This window comes from Podarcis tiliguerta (assembly GCF_965153285.1).
Source record: "Podarcis tiliguerta genome assembly, chromosome: 1".
NCBI classification, from domain to species: Eukaryota; Metazoa; Chordata; class Lepidosauria; order Squamata; family Lacertidae; genus Podarcis; species Podarcis tiliguerta.
In genome coordinates, this window is record NC_139534.1 from 42,091,815 (window position 1) to 42,111,087 (window position 19,273).

Below are 19,273 nucleotides of genomic sequence, written 5' to 3' on the forward strand. Positions count from 1 at the left end.
ATAATGGTTCAGATAATCAAAAACAAATATAATTTTCTTATATTTCTTGTTTATAGAAAGTATACACATACATCTGAATGTGTAGAGAAGCCCTTAGGATGAAGTATAAGCTATTTTAATATGTGAACATTTTCATAACTAAGTACACTAGACAATCCAAATGCCCTATGGAAAAGTTAATATTAGATAATTTCACACAGTCATCTGATTTAACAAGGTTCACCTGGCCATAGTAACACAAAGCAGTTCAGGTTAGGACTCAGTGACAATTCTAATCCTGTGTTACATGTTGCAAAATGGGGCTATGGGCAATTATTGGCAGACCAACTTTCAGAACAGGAGCAACATTTGAGCAGGTATTCTGCAAACTTATTTCCCCTGCAGCTGTTCAAGATCTGCTGCACCTAAAAATAGTGACAAAACCTGCACTACTAAATCCAGCTATCTAGAAGAATGTAAGAAAATTCAAGCCTGTAGGAGAGAAGAAAATTGGAGATTAAGGAGTCTATATTCTTACCTTAAAATGACAGCTAACAATTTTGAAAGGGTAAACCTATCACCACTGTTACTTGGAAACACTGCAGCTAGGATTAAGGTAAATAATCCTGTGAAAAGAAAGAATTTAAGATTTGTGGGGGGAAAACATTGAATACACAATACAAAGAAATACTGTAACCACTTTACCAGATGAAAACACACTGAAAAACATGTTGAAGAAAATTGATTGGGATCCAAAGTAAGTTAGTCTCACTTAGGCCCCACTGAAATAAATGTAGAAAAGTTAACCAACTGAAGATTCATTAATTTCGGTGGAATCTAGCTGTTACTAACTTACATCCTATACCTTTTTAAAAGGAGGCTCTTTTTTGGGGGGGGGGATGTTACTGGATTATTTTTATTTTTGATGTTATATATTGTGATTTTTATTGTGAACCGCCCTGAGACCTCCGGGTATACGGTGGTATATAAATTCAATGAATGAATGAATGAATGAATGAATGAATGTTATTAACCATGTGTACTCAGAAGTAAGTCCTACTAAATTAAATGGGGCTTAGTTCCAGGTAAGTGAGGTTAGGACTGCAGCCCTAGCTCCTTATACCCAGGAGTAAGCACCACTAAATTAAACAGAACTAACTTCTGAGCAGACATGGTTCAGACCGCAGCGGTAGTAGCCTGGGTCTAACACAATGGCAATAACCAATATTATTCTCAGTGTTTCAAAGTTTTATTTAGTAAGACTTTCCCTATTAGCACAATTTATTATTTAGCATACAGATTGCATGACTACATGAGGTGGTTTCTCTAATAATTATTTAATCCTTTAGCTCTTACTAGGTTCATGTATAATAAAGATTATGTGTTATCGGAGTCCTTTGTTCATGTTGCCTTTTCATGCTGAGCCAATACTGAGTTACCAGAGGGGGGGGGGGGACTGTTCAGAACATAACCAGAATCCCCTCCTACTCAGCATTTTAAAAATGATTCGTTGTTATCAAAATGTGCATCCCAACTTTCTAGAAAACATTCAGAGCATCTTTTAAAGAATGCCAACGAAATAAATTGTTAGAGGGAATTTTGTTTACTTGCTCTTGCCTTGTAGAAATACAATTTGAGCATGGGACATGGTTGGTTTTTTAACAGAAAAAGACACTTGAAGTTTGGGGGGGGGGGGAGAAAGAAAGAAAGAAAGAAAATTATCAGGTATAGTTTTGCAACCAAAAATATAGAATAATGTCCTTCTTAAAACATGCAATGAGTTGGATCAAGCTTATTGAATTGTAGTTGCTAAAATTAAATGTATCAACAGTCTTTTCTATAAGTTTCATTCCTTACCAGACGTTGAAGAGAGAATATTAACGATGGCCACTTGGGTGTCCGAAAGCGCTTCTTGATAAGAGAAGTTTGCCAAGAACCACTAGGAGATTAAACAACATGTGTTAGTTTTAAAAAGTTAGAAGAAACTCACAAAGCATTAAAAATAAACCCAAAAGGTTAATCAGGTCTTTGCCTATATAGTGAGAGCATGCTTGGGAGGTAGGAGGGATTCAATTTATATTAAGAGGAAATGAAAGGCTTAGGCAGTTAGATGAAAAAATAATTTGGGTTATTTATATACCAAGTGTGAAATCCAATGGTGTGTGCACAAGCAGGACAGACTTCCGCTCATGCAATGGGAATTCACATTTCACCCCATCCTCCTAAATCTACTCCAGAGGATCCCCAATCCTCTGGAGCAGATGGAGGGCGTGGGTGGAGGAGAGGAAGCTCTGTTGCACAAGCGAAGAACTGCTCCTACGATGTTGAATTTTGTCGTAATGGTTTGCAGCTGCTAAGAAAAGTAGATAAACATTCTAGAAGAAACAATGATTGTTCACATACTTTCAGACACTTAGTTGTTGCTTTGAAAACACCTTGAACACAATGGACATATAAAATGCTTGGAACTATCAAAATACCAACATATTAGTTCCAAACCTGAAAGAGAAAATTATGCTCACAGTTCATTCGTTTCAATTGAACTTAAGTCTCATGGGACAAATTAAGCCATGTTTAAATTAAGGGCTACTAACTTTCTCAGGACTGAGGCCACTATATTTCTCCGTGGTTCAAAAGAAACATTGCATACATATCACATCACATGCTATTTGTTGAAAACAATGAAAGAAATGATTGTCCCATGGCTCTCAAGTTCCTCTTTGGAAACTGCTAGACATATTTCCCAACTTTACCAGATACAGTCATATGAAATAAGTTAAGTAACAACAAATCAAGTCTGCAAATATACATATTAATTCTAAATACTATATATAAATACTAAAATCAACTAAATGTACATATAAATGTCTAATACACTTCGAAACTAAATGCAACACTGCTTTAGATCCAAAAGGTCACAAGAGTCTGTCCCACCAATCTATAAAGCTAATAATTTTTAACACTGCTGTGCTAGTGGTGAAATGGAAAATACTTCAATGTCTCTTTTATCTTTAAATTCAAAACCATCATCTAGAATGTACGATGCAGTAGATTTTTTATTTCAAAATGTGGCTAGAGATAAAGTATTATAGCTGGAACTTTAATCTGCCTGATTGGTGGCGGCCAATTTTAATCAGTGTTGGTAAATGGAACTGAAAGTGAAAATCACATTTTTTGAAGCTCTTTTCATTTGGGTGAATTATTGCAACAGAGAATGAAAATATTAAAGATAGCCTGTACTTTTAATAATGAATGACAGCTTCTGCTTATTAAATTGTAAACTCTCTCACCTGCAATAAGTCACCTGTAGTGAAGTCTTTTGTAAACAACCACAATTAAAGTCAATCAGTTATAAGCAATTAATTAATGAGCAGACAGCCCCCAAAGATAATCCCTTTCTCTAAATGGCATGAACAAACTATAATGACTAGCTCAACACCCAAAATGATCCATTCTATTTTTAGTCAAGCCTTCAAAAATATAAATAATAGGGCAAAAAGAATACAAAATAACCAACTTCCCAATAATATATATTTAGAAACAATACTTAATAAAGAATAGGTGACATACCACAAAGCAAAAGAAAAAGCTGATTTTGGCTACTTGAGATGCAGTAAGCTTCCCTACAGCTTTTAATATTGAATCCTGTTCCTTAACTGTTGGATAAGACATACGAGACAGCTTTGCTTCCAATGCATGGCTTGATGGGAGTTGTCGAATCTCCATAATATTACTGAACCTTACACGAGGCTTTTTGGGAGCTTTAGGGGGGAAAAGAGTGGTGCAGGTCATTATTATACGTAGCAGACTGGAACAAAAATAATAATCCTCAAGATAAGGCCAAGACTCCCAAATTGCAATTCAGAGTATGAACCCATGTTTAACTACTTGCACAGTTAGTTTTATGAGAGCAAAATGGTTTGTGTGTGTCAGGAACATGGACTATCCATTTGGCGCAAAAGAAGAGATGTAATTGAAAATTGTGGCTTTAAGAGTTTCTATCGCCATTAAACATATTCACTGTATTTAAGGAACGGGCCAGGCTTCCTCAGTTTGGGTGCAGCTACTTCTCTTTTATGGAAGATGCCCTCCATAAACATGTTCTCAGAAGAAGGGCAAAGTTAAGTATTTAATATTACAACTTTGTCTTTAAGCTAGTTTAAGTATGGCTACTACACCATCTTGTGGTAAAACCAACCAAAGGCTTAGAACAGCCATTGGTTACAAAATCCTGTTAGTCTATTTCTAGGCCCATGTACTTGTTTCTTAGAGAAACTGATCTACAGCAAAGATGATTTCCCAGGCTTCAAGTGAACTGTGTTGTTCAACTTTCATTCATCACATACAGATCAATGCATGTAAAAGGAACCAACATAATCTCAGGACTAAATCCACATTGCAATACATACACTAGGGGGCACATATAGAATCTATATTAGAACACACTATTGTATTTGGAGGCTGCAGTAATGCCTCTGGCAGCAATTGGCTAAACCTGTCATGTCGTAGGAAGTTCACATTACAATGGTTTGGCCACCTAATAAATACAAGATCAAATTGTGCAACAAGGAGAAAGAGGCCCACCTTGCACATGATGGCCAATCATTGTGTGATGTCCAGGTGGGGGATTTGTTTTGCTCAAGCAAGCTATGGATGTTAACCAAGAGCAAACTTTGATTTGAGTGAAACAAACCACAACCACCAGTTCAGACATAGCGCTAAATCGGGTATCTTTCTGCCATTAGCTAGAGGGGAGAAGTGAAGTGGAAGCCTTCTGTGGGTTTATGAAAAGCTATTAACTATGGCTTACCATAACATGCAGCCAATTTGTGCTAACATGCAAAAATAGCAAGCTGTATTTGCTAAGTTTCAGTTTCTCAAAATTATAATGTGCTATATTTTTTCAAAATGCACTGAATTTTGAAAATTCCACTGAATTTGTGAAATCACACAAAAAAAATTAAACTTGGGATATGCTCCCTTCTCCAATGCAGTGTTCGTCAATAATTCATTTTAGCATTTGCCTTCTGCATGAAGTCCAAAAATTGATGTAATTGTCAATTCTCCGATATTTTAAAAAATTAAAAGTAAAAAAGCATCTTAACTGATTATCTCTATTTTACTACTGAGCATCTTTACCTGTTACCATATTTAGAAAATACTGTACTTCAGGCCATGTGGGTACACAGGTTTTTAGGTACCACAGGAAAAGTTGCTTTCATACTTTCAACATGACATAAACATTTATCAGGTGATACAGAAAACTGTATTTTGACATTTTGAAACATTTACTTACTTTTTTCAGTGTCACTGTTAGTGTTGCTACATTTTTCACTTGGCAAGTCATGAAACTTTACAGGAACGTATAATGGTTCACTCTGAAATGAAACATAATGAGTTCCCAGTTATCATACTTATAAAAAACACACACCCAAATAATAACAAAAAAACAAAATTTACTAACAGTGCAATCCTATGTATGTTTACTGAGTACATGCAGACATAAACTGATTTAATGTGTAGTACAATATACAAATACAAAATAATCTTTAAATGAAATATACGGGAGAATTCAAATACTGACTCCTCTTGTTCTGATATTTCCAGTAACAGAGTACCACATTCCCTTAATGGCTTTAACTCTAATTGGTGGTTTGTTTGTTTTTAGGTAAGTTTCCTGTATTAGAATAAATAACTGGTTTGAAGTAAACTAGGCATAGGTAATAATATTAATGTTGGCTAGATGGATAACTACTGAATTCAGCCAAATAACAAACAAACAACAAAAATGCAAGTGAAAGTATTTCAACTTTGCCTTTTTTTGCTCCTTACTGATTGTCGCTAATGAGTTTCCAGGGAAGGACAGATAATATGTTTAACTACGTGTTTTGAAGGTGGCCTTATAGATTTTACTGTTTTGGATATTCAGCCACAACTTAATAAGAGAGTGCCTATACAATATAGGCTACAGTTGCAGACAATTAAGATAATGCAACATGGCCATAGAAATCTTCCACCTGGGCACTTCACTGCTTTTTATACCTGCTGCAGATTCTTCATATTGAAAAAATAAGGCTGTGTGTGTATATTTCTATCTTGCATTACATGGTGGCATTTTAGGCAAACAATGTTTAACTATAACCAAAACAGAAGTAAGCAAATTAGTGACTGAAGTGCTTGAACCACATGTATTTAATAATTCCATGGGCCAAGCATAACATTCCCTAGTAAATAAGGTTCATTTTTGCTCACATGCCATATATGTTTACTTTCCCTAATCCAGTTCCTATTTAAAATGGCATTATTCAGAGCTCTGTGTTTATTTTCAGCACTGATTAAAACAGACAAGACATGAATAGCTATTACCACACAGTAGTAGATGGCAGGGAGGGACAGCAGCACCTATCTGACCTCCTGGGAGGTAGGTCACTGCTGCTTCCTGGGAAGGAGAGTGGGAGAGACAAGACAGTGGGGAGGTTGGTGTTGTGCAACTGGATCTGCAGAGAGGTCAGGTAAGAACCCCACTGTCCCACCCTGCTGTCTGCTACTGTTGCCACACAGAACATTACAATCACTTAAATGAGAGAGAACTTACCAAAGAACTATTTACAGTATTGTCAGTTGTACAGGCTGCAAAATAGCCTTCAGCATCTGCAAACTAAACATTTAAAATTCAGCTGAGACATTACAATGAATGTGTAAAGTAAAAACAACACATTCCACACTGAAGTTAAAAAAAAGAAAGGTGAAGGACCCCTGGACGGTTAAGTCCAGTCAAAGGCAACTATGGGGTTGCAGCGCTCATCTTGCTTTCAGGCTGAGGAAGCTGGCGTTTGTCCACAGACAGCTTTCCGGGTCAGGTGGCCAGCATGACTAAACCACTTCTGGTGCAATGGGACACCGTGATGGAAGCCAGAGCGCATGGAAACATTGTTTACCTTGCCGCCACAGCGGTACCTATTTATCTACTTGCACTGGCGTGCTTTTGAACTGCTAGGTTTGGCAGGAGCTGGGACAGAACAACGGGAGCTCACACTGATGACACTGTGGTCAATAACTTCAGGTGAGATGGGACTCAGGAAGACTAGCCCACTGGTGATGAAAAAACAGATCCATCTCCATTCTTGCCCCTTGGCTTGCTGCTAGGCTAGTTTCAAGCTGCTGCAGCTTCAAAGCCAAGTCTATTCTGGCACGAAGCCTATTCAAAGAAAGGGCTAGAGAAACACGTTAGTTCTACAAAACCAGTGTGATAGGGTTCTCTTGATTAAACGGACTGCCAACCACCAGCTGTATGATTTCCCCAGATAGCCTCTTTTCTGGAATACGCTTAATAGCAGCCAAACTTATGGTCAGTCGAAAACAAATTTAAAAAATTCATTAGATTATCCAGAAATTAGTTGGCAGCCTGAATTAGCTTTAATCCAGCAGCTATACAAAATAACTAGTTTTATAAAACATTACAGTTTTCTGTTTGAACAGTTCCTCTTCAAACAACTTAAGAGCTAACTGTAAGTAGTCAAACTTTCATAAGATCACTCTGCAATCTCAGACCTTATAAGTAATATTTGGGAACCACAAACCAGAACTGAGGAAGAGGGCTTTTGAAGTCCTTGTTTACCTAAAACTTTCACACTGTACCCTTTACTATTCTGTCCAGCAGCCCTCAAAGTGAAGGGGAATAGGAAAACAACACAGCATCTATCATTTTCCTGTGCTCCCAGCTTTCCTGTCCAGTCCAAAATGTTAAAAACAGACCTGAGGAGGAAGGTGATTTCCCCATCTTCAAAACCTTCCCATCTTCAATAGCTTATGGTTAGCAGAGAGCTTAAGAACGAGTCCTGCTTTGGATAACATGCTATATCAAACCATTAGCTCAGAGTGGCAGTAAAAGGGAACAGGGAGGAGGGCATAATCTCTGCTCTGGAAACTGGCATGCTTGTGTGGTCATGATAAGCCATAGTTTGGGTTACTGTGTGTTGTGCAAACCCGGTCAATGTGTGGGATTCCCAAATATTCCATCAGAGATGAAAGGATTTGCAGTGTTATTAGTATGGGTTTCTACATTCATGTGCTGTGTTGTTCTCTGTTCATCAAGAAAGCACTCTTCAGCCAAGGTAGAAATGCTTCCAGCTCGCTAGTAGAGTCTAAGGGTGATGAATTGGCTATGTCTTGTTGAGAAACATGGATTAGCTAACCAATTCCCAGCTTTTAAAATACAATTTGGAAAGCATGAAAAATGGGTCTGATAAAGAATTCATTCACCACCACCACTGCCACTGTCTTTTATCAAAAGAGAAAACTCTGCTGAATCTTTGTAGACCAGTTCAAGAGAAATAAATCTCCAACCCCCCAAAAACATTTACTGACATCTTGTTAAATAGGTTAATAAAAACATTTCAAAACTGGCAGAACATAGCAAAAAATATAAGCCACGTGTCCAAATACTGATTCTAGGCACATCTTAAATTTTATATCATTTATTCCATTTCAATTCCACTAAGAAGCATTACTGATGCAATTACTGCTTCTGTTTATGCAATGATTCACTTTGAAATGTTAGACTAATGAAAGCATTATTTTGCTCACTGAACATCTGGGGGTTTAGCTTATGCTAGTTTATGCAGGATTCCCTCTCCAACATAAGCTTTGATTTTGTGTAATTTACGGAAGCCAAAGTGATGGCAAAATTATTAAATGGAAAATAGGCACTTACAAAAGCCGCATGTTTGCCGCGAAGGCCACGTGTGCACTGCTGCCTCCAAGGTTTCCAAACAATAAATCCCAAGAGGTAAAGAACAAACATGGATGTTTTTGCAAATGTACTGAAGAACGGCTTATTGTACACAGTGAAAACATACTGCAAAGGGAAGGAAAAGAAGGTTAAATGTTAGACACGTCATATGACCAGCATAGTCTTACTGATCAACTCTTGGGTACTACTTCCAATTTCTTGACCGTCACAGACCATGGAAGGGCTACCGTATGGTCCTCCAGATGTTGCTGGACTAGTTCCCATCCACCATTAACATTAGCCATGCTGGATGTGGATGATTGAAGTGGAGTCCAACAACATCTGGAAGTCCACCAGTTAGCCCCCTGCAGTGGACGGATATACAAAGAGCAGAGGTGTAGTTCAAGCAAGAAAAAGCTACATATCCTGGAAAAGGAAGAGAATAGATGCAGTGTTCCTGGGTGTGTATCTCAGGATTGCCCACTACACCACCAGCTAAAAGAGCTAACAACTGGGGGTGGCAAGCTGTTCTGGCACATGGCAGTATGGTGTTCTGGTATGAGGCTTCTGGCCTCCTACAACTTTTACCTGCTGTGGACAGACCTGGGAAGATGGCATTCCAATGGCTACCTATGTTAGATAGAAAGCAGAAATAGTCTAAAAAGCTAAGGTGGAACCTTCTGCACGCAAGAGCATTAAGTCCTGGGAAGGGAGGAAGTACAGAGGGACAGGATAAGAGCAGTGGGTTGTCCTGCGCAGGAATGGCAGCTTGCAACCTACCTAACTGCATCAGAGGCTAAATGAGAGACAGACTTTGCAATACTATCCTGCTCCCAAAATCTGAAATACAGATTTATACAGAAAAGCTACAAAATATCTGTAGTTGTTCCCCTCACCTAGGGAGGGAAGACCACAGTCCTTTGAAAACAGGAGGAACTCACAAGCTGCTTGGAGGTCAACTACTCTGGCTAAAAAAAATATTTAAAATATTTACAAACACACCCCATCGCAGCTCGAAATGCTCCCAAAGTAACTTAAGAAAATCAGCAGTAAAACACGCTCCCACCCTTAGGCTTACAATTTGAAAGTCAGGACACAAAGGGGATATGGGAGGCACCAAAATGAAGATGGAAACAGTTCAGGTAGCCTAATGAACAGCTAGGTAAGCTAAAAGGCAGCTAGTCGCCCAGTAGGTATGATGGAATCGCCTCTTTCCCTCCACTCTGCAGCTGATGAAGATAACAAATTTATACTGGTCTATTCAGATGTAAGGGACGCGGGTGGCGCTGTGGGTAAAAGCCTCAGTGCCTAGGACTTGCCGATCGAAAGGTCGGCGGTTCAAATCCCCGCGGCGGGGTGCGCTCCCGTTGTTCGGTCCCAGCGCCTGCCAACCTAGCAGTTTGAAAGCACTCCCGGGTGCAAGTAGATAAATAGGGACCGCTTATTAGCGGGAAGGTAAACGGCGTTTCCGTGTGCGGCTCTGGCTTGCCAGAGCAGCGATGTCACGCTGGCCATGTGACCCGGAAGTGTCTCCAGACAGCGCTGGCCCCCGGCCTCTTGAGTGAGATGGGCGCACAACCCTAGAGTCTGTCAAGACTGGCCCGTACGGGCAGGGGTACCTTTACCTTTACCTTATTCAGATGTAAACCTCACAGGTTTGATTGGGTTACTTTTAACTACATATGTAGGTTTCCTCCTATATATGTGGGAATTGAAAGTAACCCCTTTCCGACTCAGCACAACCCTACCAATGTGTTCTGCTGTCAGCGGCTGATGAAACTAAAATCAGTTTTCACCTATGGGCAGCCATTCCATCAGGCTGCAGAGAAAAGGGAGAGAAGCTTGCCGATGCGCTCTTCAAACCACACAATCAGGGAGGGAAGCAAAGCAATGAAAACACACCAGTTTTATTTTCATCAAAAGAATAACATCTCTTCCAATTGTTCTGAAACTATATAGGCACAGAGACCAACCATTTTTAAAAGCCAGTGAAAATAAGGATCCAACAAAGCATGAAGGAAGGAACTCTGGTGGAAAGAAAAATTGGCCTGTAGGGGGCTACATAAAATGAAGACAGGAAGCAAACATGGCCCCTGAGTCACAGGCTGCCCACCCTGGTTTTAGGGAATTGACTCTCTGACTTAGACAATTCTGGGCTTAAATTACCACACACATCTCAGTGGGGGACCCTGAGCCTCTCACTTCTCTCTCAATCTAAACTATATCATAAGGTGGGTGTGAAGATAAAAATGAGATAATCCCATCTATGCTGCTCTAGCCTGCTAGAGGAGTATCGATTTTCACTTTATTGTAATGGATATAGACATCCTAAGGATGTCCCCATAAACTTTGCTAAGCCCACCTTCAGAGATTTAGCATATAGAGAGAACTGCTACCCTAAGGCAGTAATTTCTGTATCCAATCAAAAGGATGTATGAATGTCTTCATCTCTACACTGTCACCTATTCACACATTTTTATTCAGCTTCATATTATTGTAGGAACCCCTGAAAGCTACAATTCTTCTCCCAGTTTAGGAATTCCTGCCCGAAAAATTGGGGCCCCAGCATATTTATGGAAGACTGTGTTTTGTTAAGAGCTTGCTGTTTAAAAGTCATACTTATAGGGGATTTGGAATTATGAAACAGAACTGGCAAGATTAATTGAATTTAATTATAATTCCTGACAGCATAAATGCTGGGAAAGGCTTCAGGCAGGACCAGAAATGTAGCTAGTCACGTATGAAAAGCTGCTCACCCAGAACCAGTCAACCTGCTTCTAGCAAGCAAGTACTAAGATCACTGTACAAAGTTAATGGAGTGAGTGTTAATTGCTCTCCCTTGAGCATGCTTGGCTACTACATTAAGGTGAATACACTTTGACATCACAAAAGGGTTTGTCCATACTTATCTTTTGCCCCGCGCTTTCTAGCCACAAGCCTGCGCTTTCCCGGTTCGTGTCCGAAAGTTTTATCTTTTTGTCCTGCCACTTTCCCCAGGAATAGCAGATCTTTACCGCTGAATCGGAGCAAACAGCAATTTGAGTTTTCCACAGATTGCTGTTTGCTCTGATTCAGCAGTAAAGAGCAGGTTTTCACAAGTAAAACAGCCTGGAGCTGTGCCTAGAAATGCAGAGCAAAGGTAAAGAGGGGTGGATGAGCCCCAAGACACACTTACCGAAGTGAGTTCAGAAGAAGCAACCCATATTACATCAACAAGGAGAAGAATGACAATTCCAAGAGCCATGCGCCTACGCTGACTGGGAGAACTGCTCTGTGGGTTCATCCGGTTCATGATAAAAATCCACACCATTTGTAATCTATGGCAGCAATAAATAAATAAATAAATAAATAAATAAATACTTTTTAAAAACTATGTGGGCAACAGGCTTTGTGCTCCAGATCTGGATGGGACACAAACTCAAATAATAAGACACAGCTAAAATGTCAACTAATAACCAATCCAAAGGAATGAAACAGGAAGCCGTTTATTACAACTGGCCTAGTACTCTTTCAGCTAATGTTTCTGTTAAAAACGTGGTCAATCCATGGGAATGTTGTTTTACCACTGGAGTTGGGCCCTGGTCTCAGAGTGTTGTAAAAAAAACCATAAAAAGGAAAGATTCAGGCACCACCAGCATTCAGGCACCAAGCTGATTTCAGTTTTCACTTTTGATGGTGTGGGGCACTTGGAAGAAAGACACAGGCAGGTAAGCATGGGAGCAGGTGTTTCTTTAGCAGAAAAAGAGAGGTCTACTTGTGCCCTTGTACGTATACTAGGATTACAGCCAATAGCAAAACAACGGAATCACTGACGGAAGTAGGCTTTTGAAGTCACATTTATAAACTATACTGTTACAATACACTGGGCTGGCTTTGTTCTTGGCTGCAGCTCCTGTTTAGCAAGGAAACAGCTTAACCACAATCACTGGTTTGGACATGCTAAGTCATACCTTGACCTAGCTCAGAACAATGAGAGAATAAAAAAGAGCAGGCAGGGACAAAATGACTACAAACCATAATCTGGCTTACTGTGTCATATGCGAATGAGGTCACAAAGTGGGATTTGTCAACTAGCTGACAAAATAAGCTTTTAAATAATAAATCTGCTAGTTGTAATTCCTAGCCCCCTCAAAAAAACACCCCCCCCAAAAAAACAACCACCATTGGAGCCAGCACCTATGTTTGTGTCACAACTATCTTAGGTTTTGTTTGACAGAAGAAATGGAATTAATCCGTGTTTCCTTTTTTATACAGTCAAACCTTGTTCTGCATCCACCTCCACTTGCATCCGCTTCAGTGAACATCCGCAGCAAACCCAGAAGTACCGGAATGGGTTACTTCCGGGTTCGCTGCTCGTGCAGAAGCGCTAAATCACGCTGCGCGCATGCGCAGATGCGGCACTTCGACGTATGTCATTTTCGGCTTGCGGGTGGGTCTCTGGAATGGATCTTGTCCGCAAAACGAGGTTTGACTGCATTGATAACAATGTGTTTGGATAAAGATGCTAAGTATCACTAGCTATACACAGGACAATTTCCATACCTGCTCAGTAACCTTTTAAAGTTAAAATAATAGCTGGACTCTGACAAGTTTCATGGCATCATGTTAAGGTGAAGGCTGCCTCCTGAAAAAACAGAGAAATAAAGGGTGTCAAGGGCTATAAAGAGACTATGCTTTCCTAACTTTGCCACCAGGCTTTATGTTTGCCATTTGAGCTAATGCACACACCTGTTCCACAATCAAAGTATTCCCCACATCCTTCACTTAAGATAGTCAGCAGTGTGTGTAGAAGGCTGGCTCTGTGTAAAACAAGCGTGAAAGTCAAAACAAAACAAAGCATACCCAACATCAATAACCTCAGTCATAATACAGCAGCCGCAGCTCAGTAAAGGGCAGCAGAAATGAAGCATAGATGGATTGTAAATTCCTGTTTCAGGCAGAAATGGAGAGCAGAAGCTTTTGAACAACAATGACATCAGAGTGCAACATGTCAAGCCCACAAACCATGCTGGACGGAGACAGCAAGACAGAGCGCTATCAGAAATAATACTTTAAAGATTTTTACAGATGTTTGCCAAGACAGACACAGCTTTTTAAAAAAATAATAAACCTGAGATAAATATAACCACAACATAGGAGAATTTAAGACTCCTCGAAATCATTTTCCGATAATGAATAAAATATACCTTGTGTGAAATATAGCGTAGTGTAGTAATGTACCTATATAAAAACTGAATCAAAGGACTAAAGGAAACTATAAAACTGAGTTTCAGGTCTCATCATTTTGGAGGGTGGGAGCCACAGGTTTTAATGCATGTTTTTCTTTTCTATTTTAATGTAGACAGCTACTGCATGGTGAAAACACATTCTTAAAAACAGCCATGGCATGATAATATATTTCTCACCTCTTGAACTGACAGACATATCTCAAGGATCATATTTTTTTATCTATGGGTTTGTGATGTTTCTGGAAAAAAACCAAAAGAAAAACCAATCCTTAGCAACTGTGCTTAGTAATGCTTTATAAGATGTTGACCTGTTAAATGTTTCACCCCTTTCATTACAGGATTAGATTATCCAGGAGGTATTAATACACAATATGTACTGTATGGCAGAATACTGGACACACTTGAGCTTGCAAGTGGCTTTTGCTCACCGCTGAAATAAAAAATGACTTCAACCAGAGTCCTATGACATGCCACTTTATTTTCATATCTTTTTTTCCTTTTACTGCACTAGTAGATTCATTGCATTATAATAAAACTCTTTTCAAAGAAATGCATATTTACCATTTATAAAGAAAAATAATAAAACACAGCAAATTAGTAACTATTTGTTATGAATCATGCCAATTTTTGTAAATCAACACTCATAAAAACGTTCTGGTAACATGTCTGACCACATCTAATTGCATAGGTTTTAACTCCATTCTGTACTTTCACTTTCAACAAATTTGAATCACTATCTTAACATCTATTCTTAATTTAATGAAACATGAAATACTGATAAAGTTGGTCAACAACCTTGAAAAGCTCACTCATTTTTGCCAGTAATCCTTGTTCATGATGCCTTGGTGACCTCACAGAGGGATAATGTACACAATCATGGCACCACCATAGCAACTGGTTTAACAATTCTGCAGCCTTCTATACTTGCAAGACTTAAGGAAACCTTTGCTACTGAAAAATGACGAGGTAGTTAACTACATATTGGTCCATAAGGATTTATTGGTTCCACCTATAGTCCATTGAAAGCTCAACAATAAAGAAGGCACTATTTTGTCTTTTAAGGACCAAGGTAAATAAATTCATTCTATGCAAAGATATGAATTTGAAATATCTTTCAAATATTTCATATTATATGAACCTAACAGCATAATTCTATACATGTCTACCTGGAACTGAGTTCAGTGGTGCTTACTACCAGGTAAGCAAGTAGAGGATTGCAGTCTAAGTGTTCAGCCAGGAGGGATATTTTTCATCATCAGTTCTGAGTGTCTGACTTGTAAACTGGCAGTGTAAACTGCATCTATAACTGACTATCTTTCTAATTAAGAGAGATACAGATGGAGGGTTTCATAGCAGCAACATCGAAATGTTATTATAACGATTTAAAAGGAATTGTTCTCTTTCCCAAAGCCTCAAGCTTCAGTGCTCAAACCGTGCTCTATCTGCCCAAATTACATTAAAGAAAGTGGTGTGCTGAATATTAAAACTGTAATGTGCTCAGACAATATGAACTGATTTTGTAAATCTCTATTGTTTCATTCTTACCTGGATATGTTACTGTCCTGGCATCAAAGTGTTCTCTGTAGCACTACTGGTATAACTAGTTGTCAAATGTCTAAGTAAGAAAGAAGACTTGGCATTAGTTCTGAAGTTCTCAGCATTCAAATTAACGTCAATCACATTTTAGTCTCTCTTTTTTAACCGTTACACAACCATGCTTCTACAATTATGATACCTACTTTGTGGTTAAATAAAATCCATTCTTTATGTATCTTAAATCACCACACATTTGCATACACACATGATCATGAATCACTACTAGGAAAAAGGCATGCCAAGTTTGACCTGCAAAAAGAGAGTTCTTGCCGATCTCACTGCCCACCTTCCAATCTAGCATTCAAGCCAATGCTTCAGGTGGCACAATGCCCATCTACCTGTTTCTTCAAACCAAATATAACCCCCAAACCCCAAGTAGAAGGAAAGGAACCTCTGTCAAACCAGAAGGTTCACTTTTCTTCCTCATCAACTTGGGTATTACTTTTATTGCTTTGCTTGCTTATTAAGTGAAGGAGCTAAGGAAGCCATTGCTCTCATCTCTTGCAACCCTGCATCTACTTTTAGAAGGTTCAAGATGTTCAAGATCCCAGTAGTGTCACTAATGGCAGTGACTGAGATGCTAAGTGTGAGCAGGTTCTGCAACTACCATCATACTGTTCTACTGCAACAGCATATTTTCCCAGAGCTATCATAACAAAAAGGAAAACAATTGGCTACCATTGTGGTGGGGACTAAACTTGTTTTGCTCTTCTGGAGACACTAGCCAGTAAGGAATCAATACCTGCATAGCCCCATATTTAGCTCTGGATACTGAGTATGGTAGCATGTTAGGAAATGGCTCATCCATAAATAAACATACAGTTTTCTTTGAATGGGAAATAATACCATATACACTTTGAACTAGAGAGGAATTCTAAATTTTGTTTAATTCAGTATCAAAATTACTAGAATTTGATGGTAATTTTTTCAGATTGGAAATGTTTACTAACTAGGACACTGTTAGTAAGAGCCACTTCCAAATGCTGTACTGAAACAAACTTTGCCCCTGTGTTTGCCTAAATCACATGTACTTCAGATCTATCAACAACAAATAAAACGTGTTACTCCAATGAAGAAAAGCTGATGCCTGCCAAGGAAACAGACAGCTGAAAGTCAATGTTGATATTCAACAACTGTTTATACTTTTAAGATAAAAAGCACCTATATGCATAAAAATATTAGTTTGCACTCAGTGATGAATGCTGAAATTATACAAAAACTATCTCCTGAAGCCATACACCTGATTCAGCACACAGGATAATGTGCAGCTTCTTTCCAACATGGAGTCATGTACGGTACATCCCATATTCCATTATAGCCCTGTTTACACATTCACAAGAAAGTAAGTGAGCTTAAATTAGGAGAGGGACAGAGGCATACATATTAAGATTCACCCTCAACATCTGCTTGCACCAGATCCATTTCAGACATTCACACATGAAGGAGGAAAGGCTATAAGCCCAATTGTGGTCCATTCTACTATAAGATAGTTGCTTACGTTTATATATTCCATTTGGGTGTCTATATATTGGCATACATATTCTGTGCAAGTTAAGCCAGGTTCTTCTTATTGCTGACACAGCACTGTCAAGTTATATGATGATATATGCATTTACTGAGTAACAAATATAATAGCCATGCTGGCCCATAAGATAAACAACTGCAGAATCCAAAGTTGGGCAATACTTTTACTAGGACCAAGCAAATTGTCACAAAACAATGATCATAATTTTGAGGCATTTTGGTACTGTGCCACTGTAGGTTCTGCAGTAGATTTACTGAGTTACAGAGGCATAAAAACAGATCCCTGCCTCTAAATAACTTTGGAAGTTGTCTCACACCTGAAAGTGGTTCTACAGAATTTCAGAGGGGGGGGGGGTCTTTCCCAGCCCTACCTGGAACTGGGGGAGAATGAAACTACAAAGCAGATGCTCTACCACATGTGCTACATACAACTCTTCCCCAAATAAAAATTAGGGGGGAAAGCACAAAACAAGAACAGCCCTGCTGGTTCAGCCAGAAGGCCAGACTAGCCCAGCACCCTGTTCCTGCACACCAGCCAACCTTTGGGGAAAGCTGACAAACAAGACAGGAAGGCAATACTTTCGTGCTGCTGCTTCCCAGGTGCTGTGTCATTCAGAAGCATATTATCTCTGAACTTGGGAATGTGTCCAAGTAGAAGCCATAAGAACCAACAGCCCGCGACAGGTCAGTCCTTAGCCGACCTGTGTAACCCCATTTTCAAACCACCTAAAAGAGACAGTCCAGTGGCAGGGAATTCCACAGATTTCACTACAGGGAAGGAGAGGAAAGAGCTGGGGGTGGGGTGGGGGATCCTACCTCTTCCTTTACTGGATGAAAAGAGAGAGAGAAAGTGGGACAGGGGAAAGCAGGATTTTTCACTTCAGAGAAAGGAGAGGGCATTTAACCCACCGACCGAGAGGAGAGGAGGGTGGTGGTCGGGAAGCTGAGCCGGGGGAGAAATAGCGTCGCTCCTCCCGCCCACGCAGGCTCCGCGGCCAAGAAGGAAGTACAGCAGGAGGATTTTTAAACACACACACACACAAACATACAGACGCCAACCCCGGTTGCTCCCTGACCCCCTGGAAGTGAGTGGGTGCGGCGGGACAGCAGCAGACTGCCCTCGCCCCCGACCACACACGCAGCGGACCGGGTGTGCGTGTGCAGCCCCTTTTGCAACGCTACTTAAAGGGAGAAATAAAAGTGCACTTGGGCACCGCTAAGGACGGGTCTGCTTCCCTTCTGCCCGCCGGGAAGCCGCCGCACCGAAAAGGGAGAGACGGGGTCCTGGCTGGCTGGTGGGGCGCTTTGACAGGGAGCTGCTGGGAGAGGCGCCAGCGTCCCCGTCGAAGCCGTTCCCACCCGCCTCTTCGGGGCTCCCCTCCCGCGCTCCTGCTATGCCCAGCCCGGCCGGAGAAGCCCGAGTTTTGCGGAAGGAGGGAGGGAGGGAAGGAAGGAGGGAGTACCTGTGTGCCGGACCCTCCCGCGACCGCAGCCCCTCTCCGCCAAAGATGGTGGCAAGCGCCGCCCGCTCCGCTCCCACAGCTGACTCGGCTCAAGAGCCCGCTCGCCTGGGCCGGAGTGAGTCGACCGCCGAAAGGAGACACCCCTTCATCGATGCGCTCGGGGTTCCGCTCGCCGGCCTAAACCCTCTGTCACCGCCTCTCTCTCTATCTCGCTCTCTCGCGCTCGCTTCCTCCCTCCTCTCCCCCGACCCATCTGCATCACGCCCGCGGAGAGTAATAATAGGACAGTAGTATTAAGAGAGCTTGAGCAAGGCGGGTGGGAAATGGGAGAGGGCTGCAGAGAGAAGAAAAAGGGGGGGGGAGTAGCAAAGGAAATGGGTTTTTTGCCTTTGGAGCAAATTCTAAACTTAGCTGCAGGGGTTAGGATTGACTTCGATTTGATGGGAGGTGGGGTGAGTTTAAGGCTGCAGCTTTAAGGAGGCAGATCTCCCTAAATTTAGTAAGCGGCGCTATGATATAGCTAATATTTGTATGGGGTGTTAGGGGAGGGTGTGACCTCTGGTGGGGGACACGTCCTGCTCCTTCTGGGGTAGTTTGTCCATCTTTGGTTCCCACCCTGCACTCAGCTATCACCCTCGGCTCCCAGTTACAGGTAGGAAGCCGTGTTGGTCTGCTGTAGTCGAAACAAAATAATATAAATAAAAAAGTGTACATGCACATGAAAGCTCATACCAATAACTAACTTAGTTGGT

The 19,273-nt window shown here is 40.6% G+C and overlaps 1 protein-coding gene across 5 annotated transcripts in view; it reads right to left on the bottom strand.

Annotated features, from left to right (window-relative positions):
- SLC35F5 (solute carrier family 35 member F5) overlaps positions 1 to 18,719 on the bottom strand; it is a 28,843-nt gene extending 10,124 nt beyond the window's left edge. The window contains exons 1-12 of one of the 5 annotated variants that reach the window (XM_083410835.1): positions 18,522 to 18,719; positions 15,484 to 15,553; positions 14,116 to 14,177; positions 13,439 to 13,509; positions 13,253 to 13,334; positions 11,886 to 12,027; positions 8,693 to 8,836; positions 6,575 to 6,637; positions 5,276 to 5,357; positions 3,550 to 3,740; positions 1,837 to 1,918; positions 518 to 605 (exon numbers count right to left, since the gene is read on the bottom strand). In XM_083410835.1, the coding sequence (XP_083266961.1) occupies positions 518 to 605; positions 1,837 to 1,918; positions 3,550 to 3,740; positions 5,276 to 5,357; positions 6,575 to 6,637; positions 8,693 to 8,836; positions 11,886 to 12,020 (785 nt within the window). In that variant the 5' untranslated portion in view covers positions 12,021 to 12,027; positions 13,253 to 13,334; positions 13,439 to 13,509; ... (1 more) ...; positions 15,484 to 15,553; positions 18,522 to 18,719. Of the gene's footprint in view, positions 1 to 517; positions 606 to 1,836; positions 1,919 to 3,549; positions 3,741 to 5,275; positions 5,358 to 6,574; positions 6,638 to 8,692; positions 8,837 to 11,885; positions 12,028 to 13,252; positions 13,335 to 13,438; positions 13,510 to 14,115; positions 14,178 to 14,733; positions 14,795 to 15,483; positions 15,554 to 18,521 lie in introns of those variants that run through there. The other 4 variants (XR_014504380.1, XM_083410836.1, XM_083410837.1 and 1 more) reach the window with 4 other exon arrangements.
- Between the last annotated feature and the right edge of the window lie 554 nt (positions 18,720 to 19,273).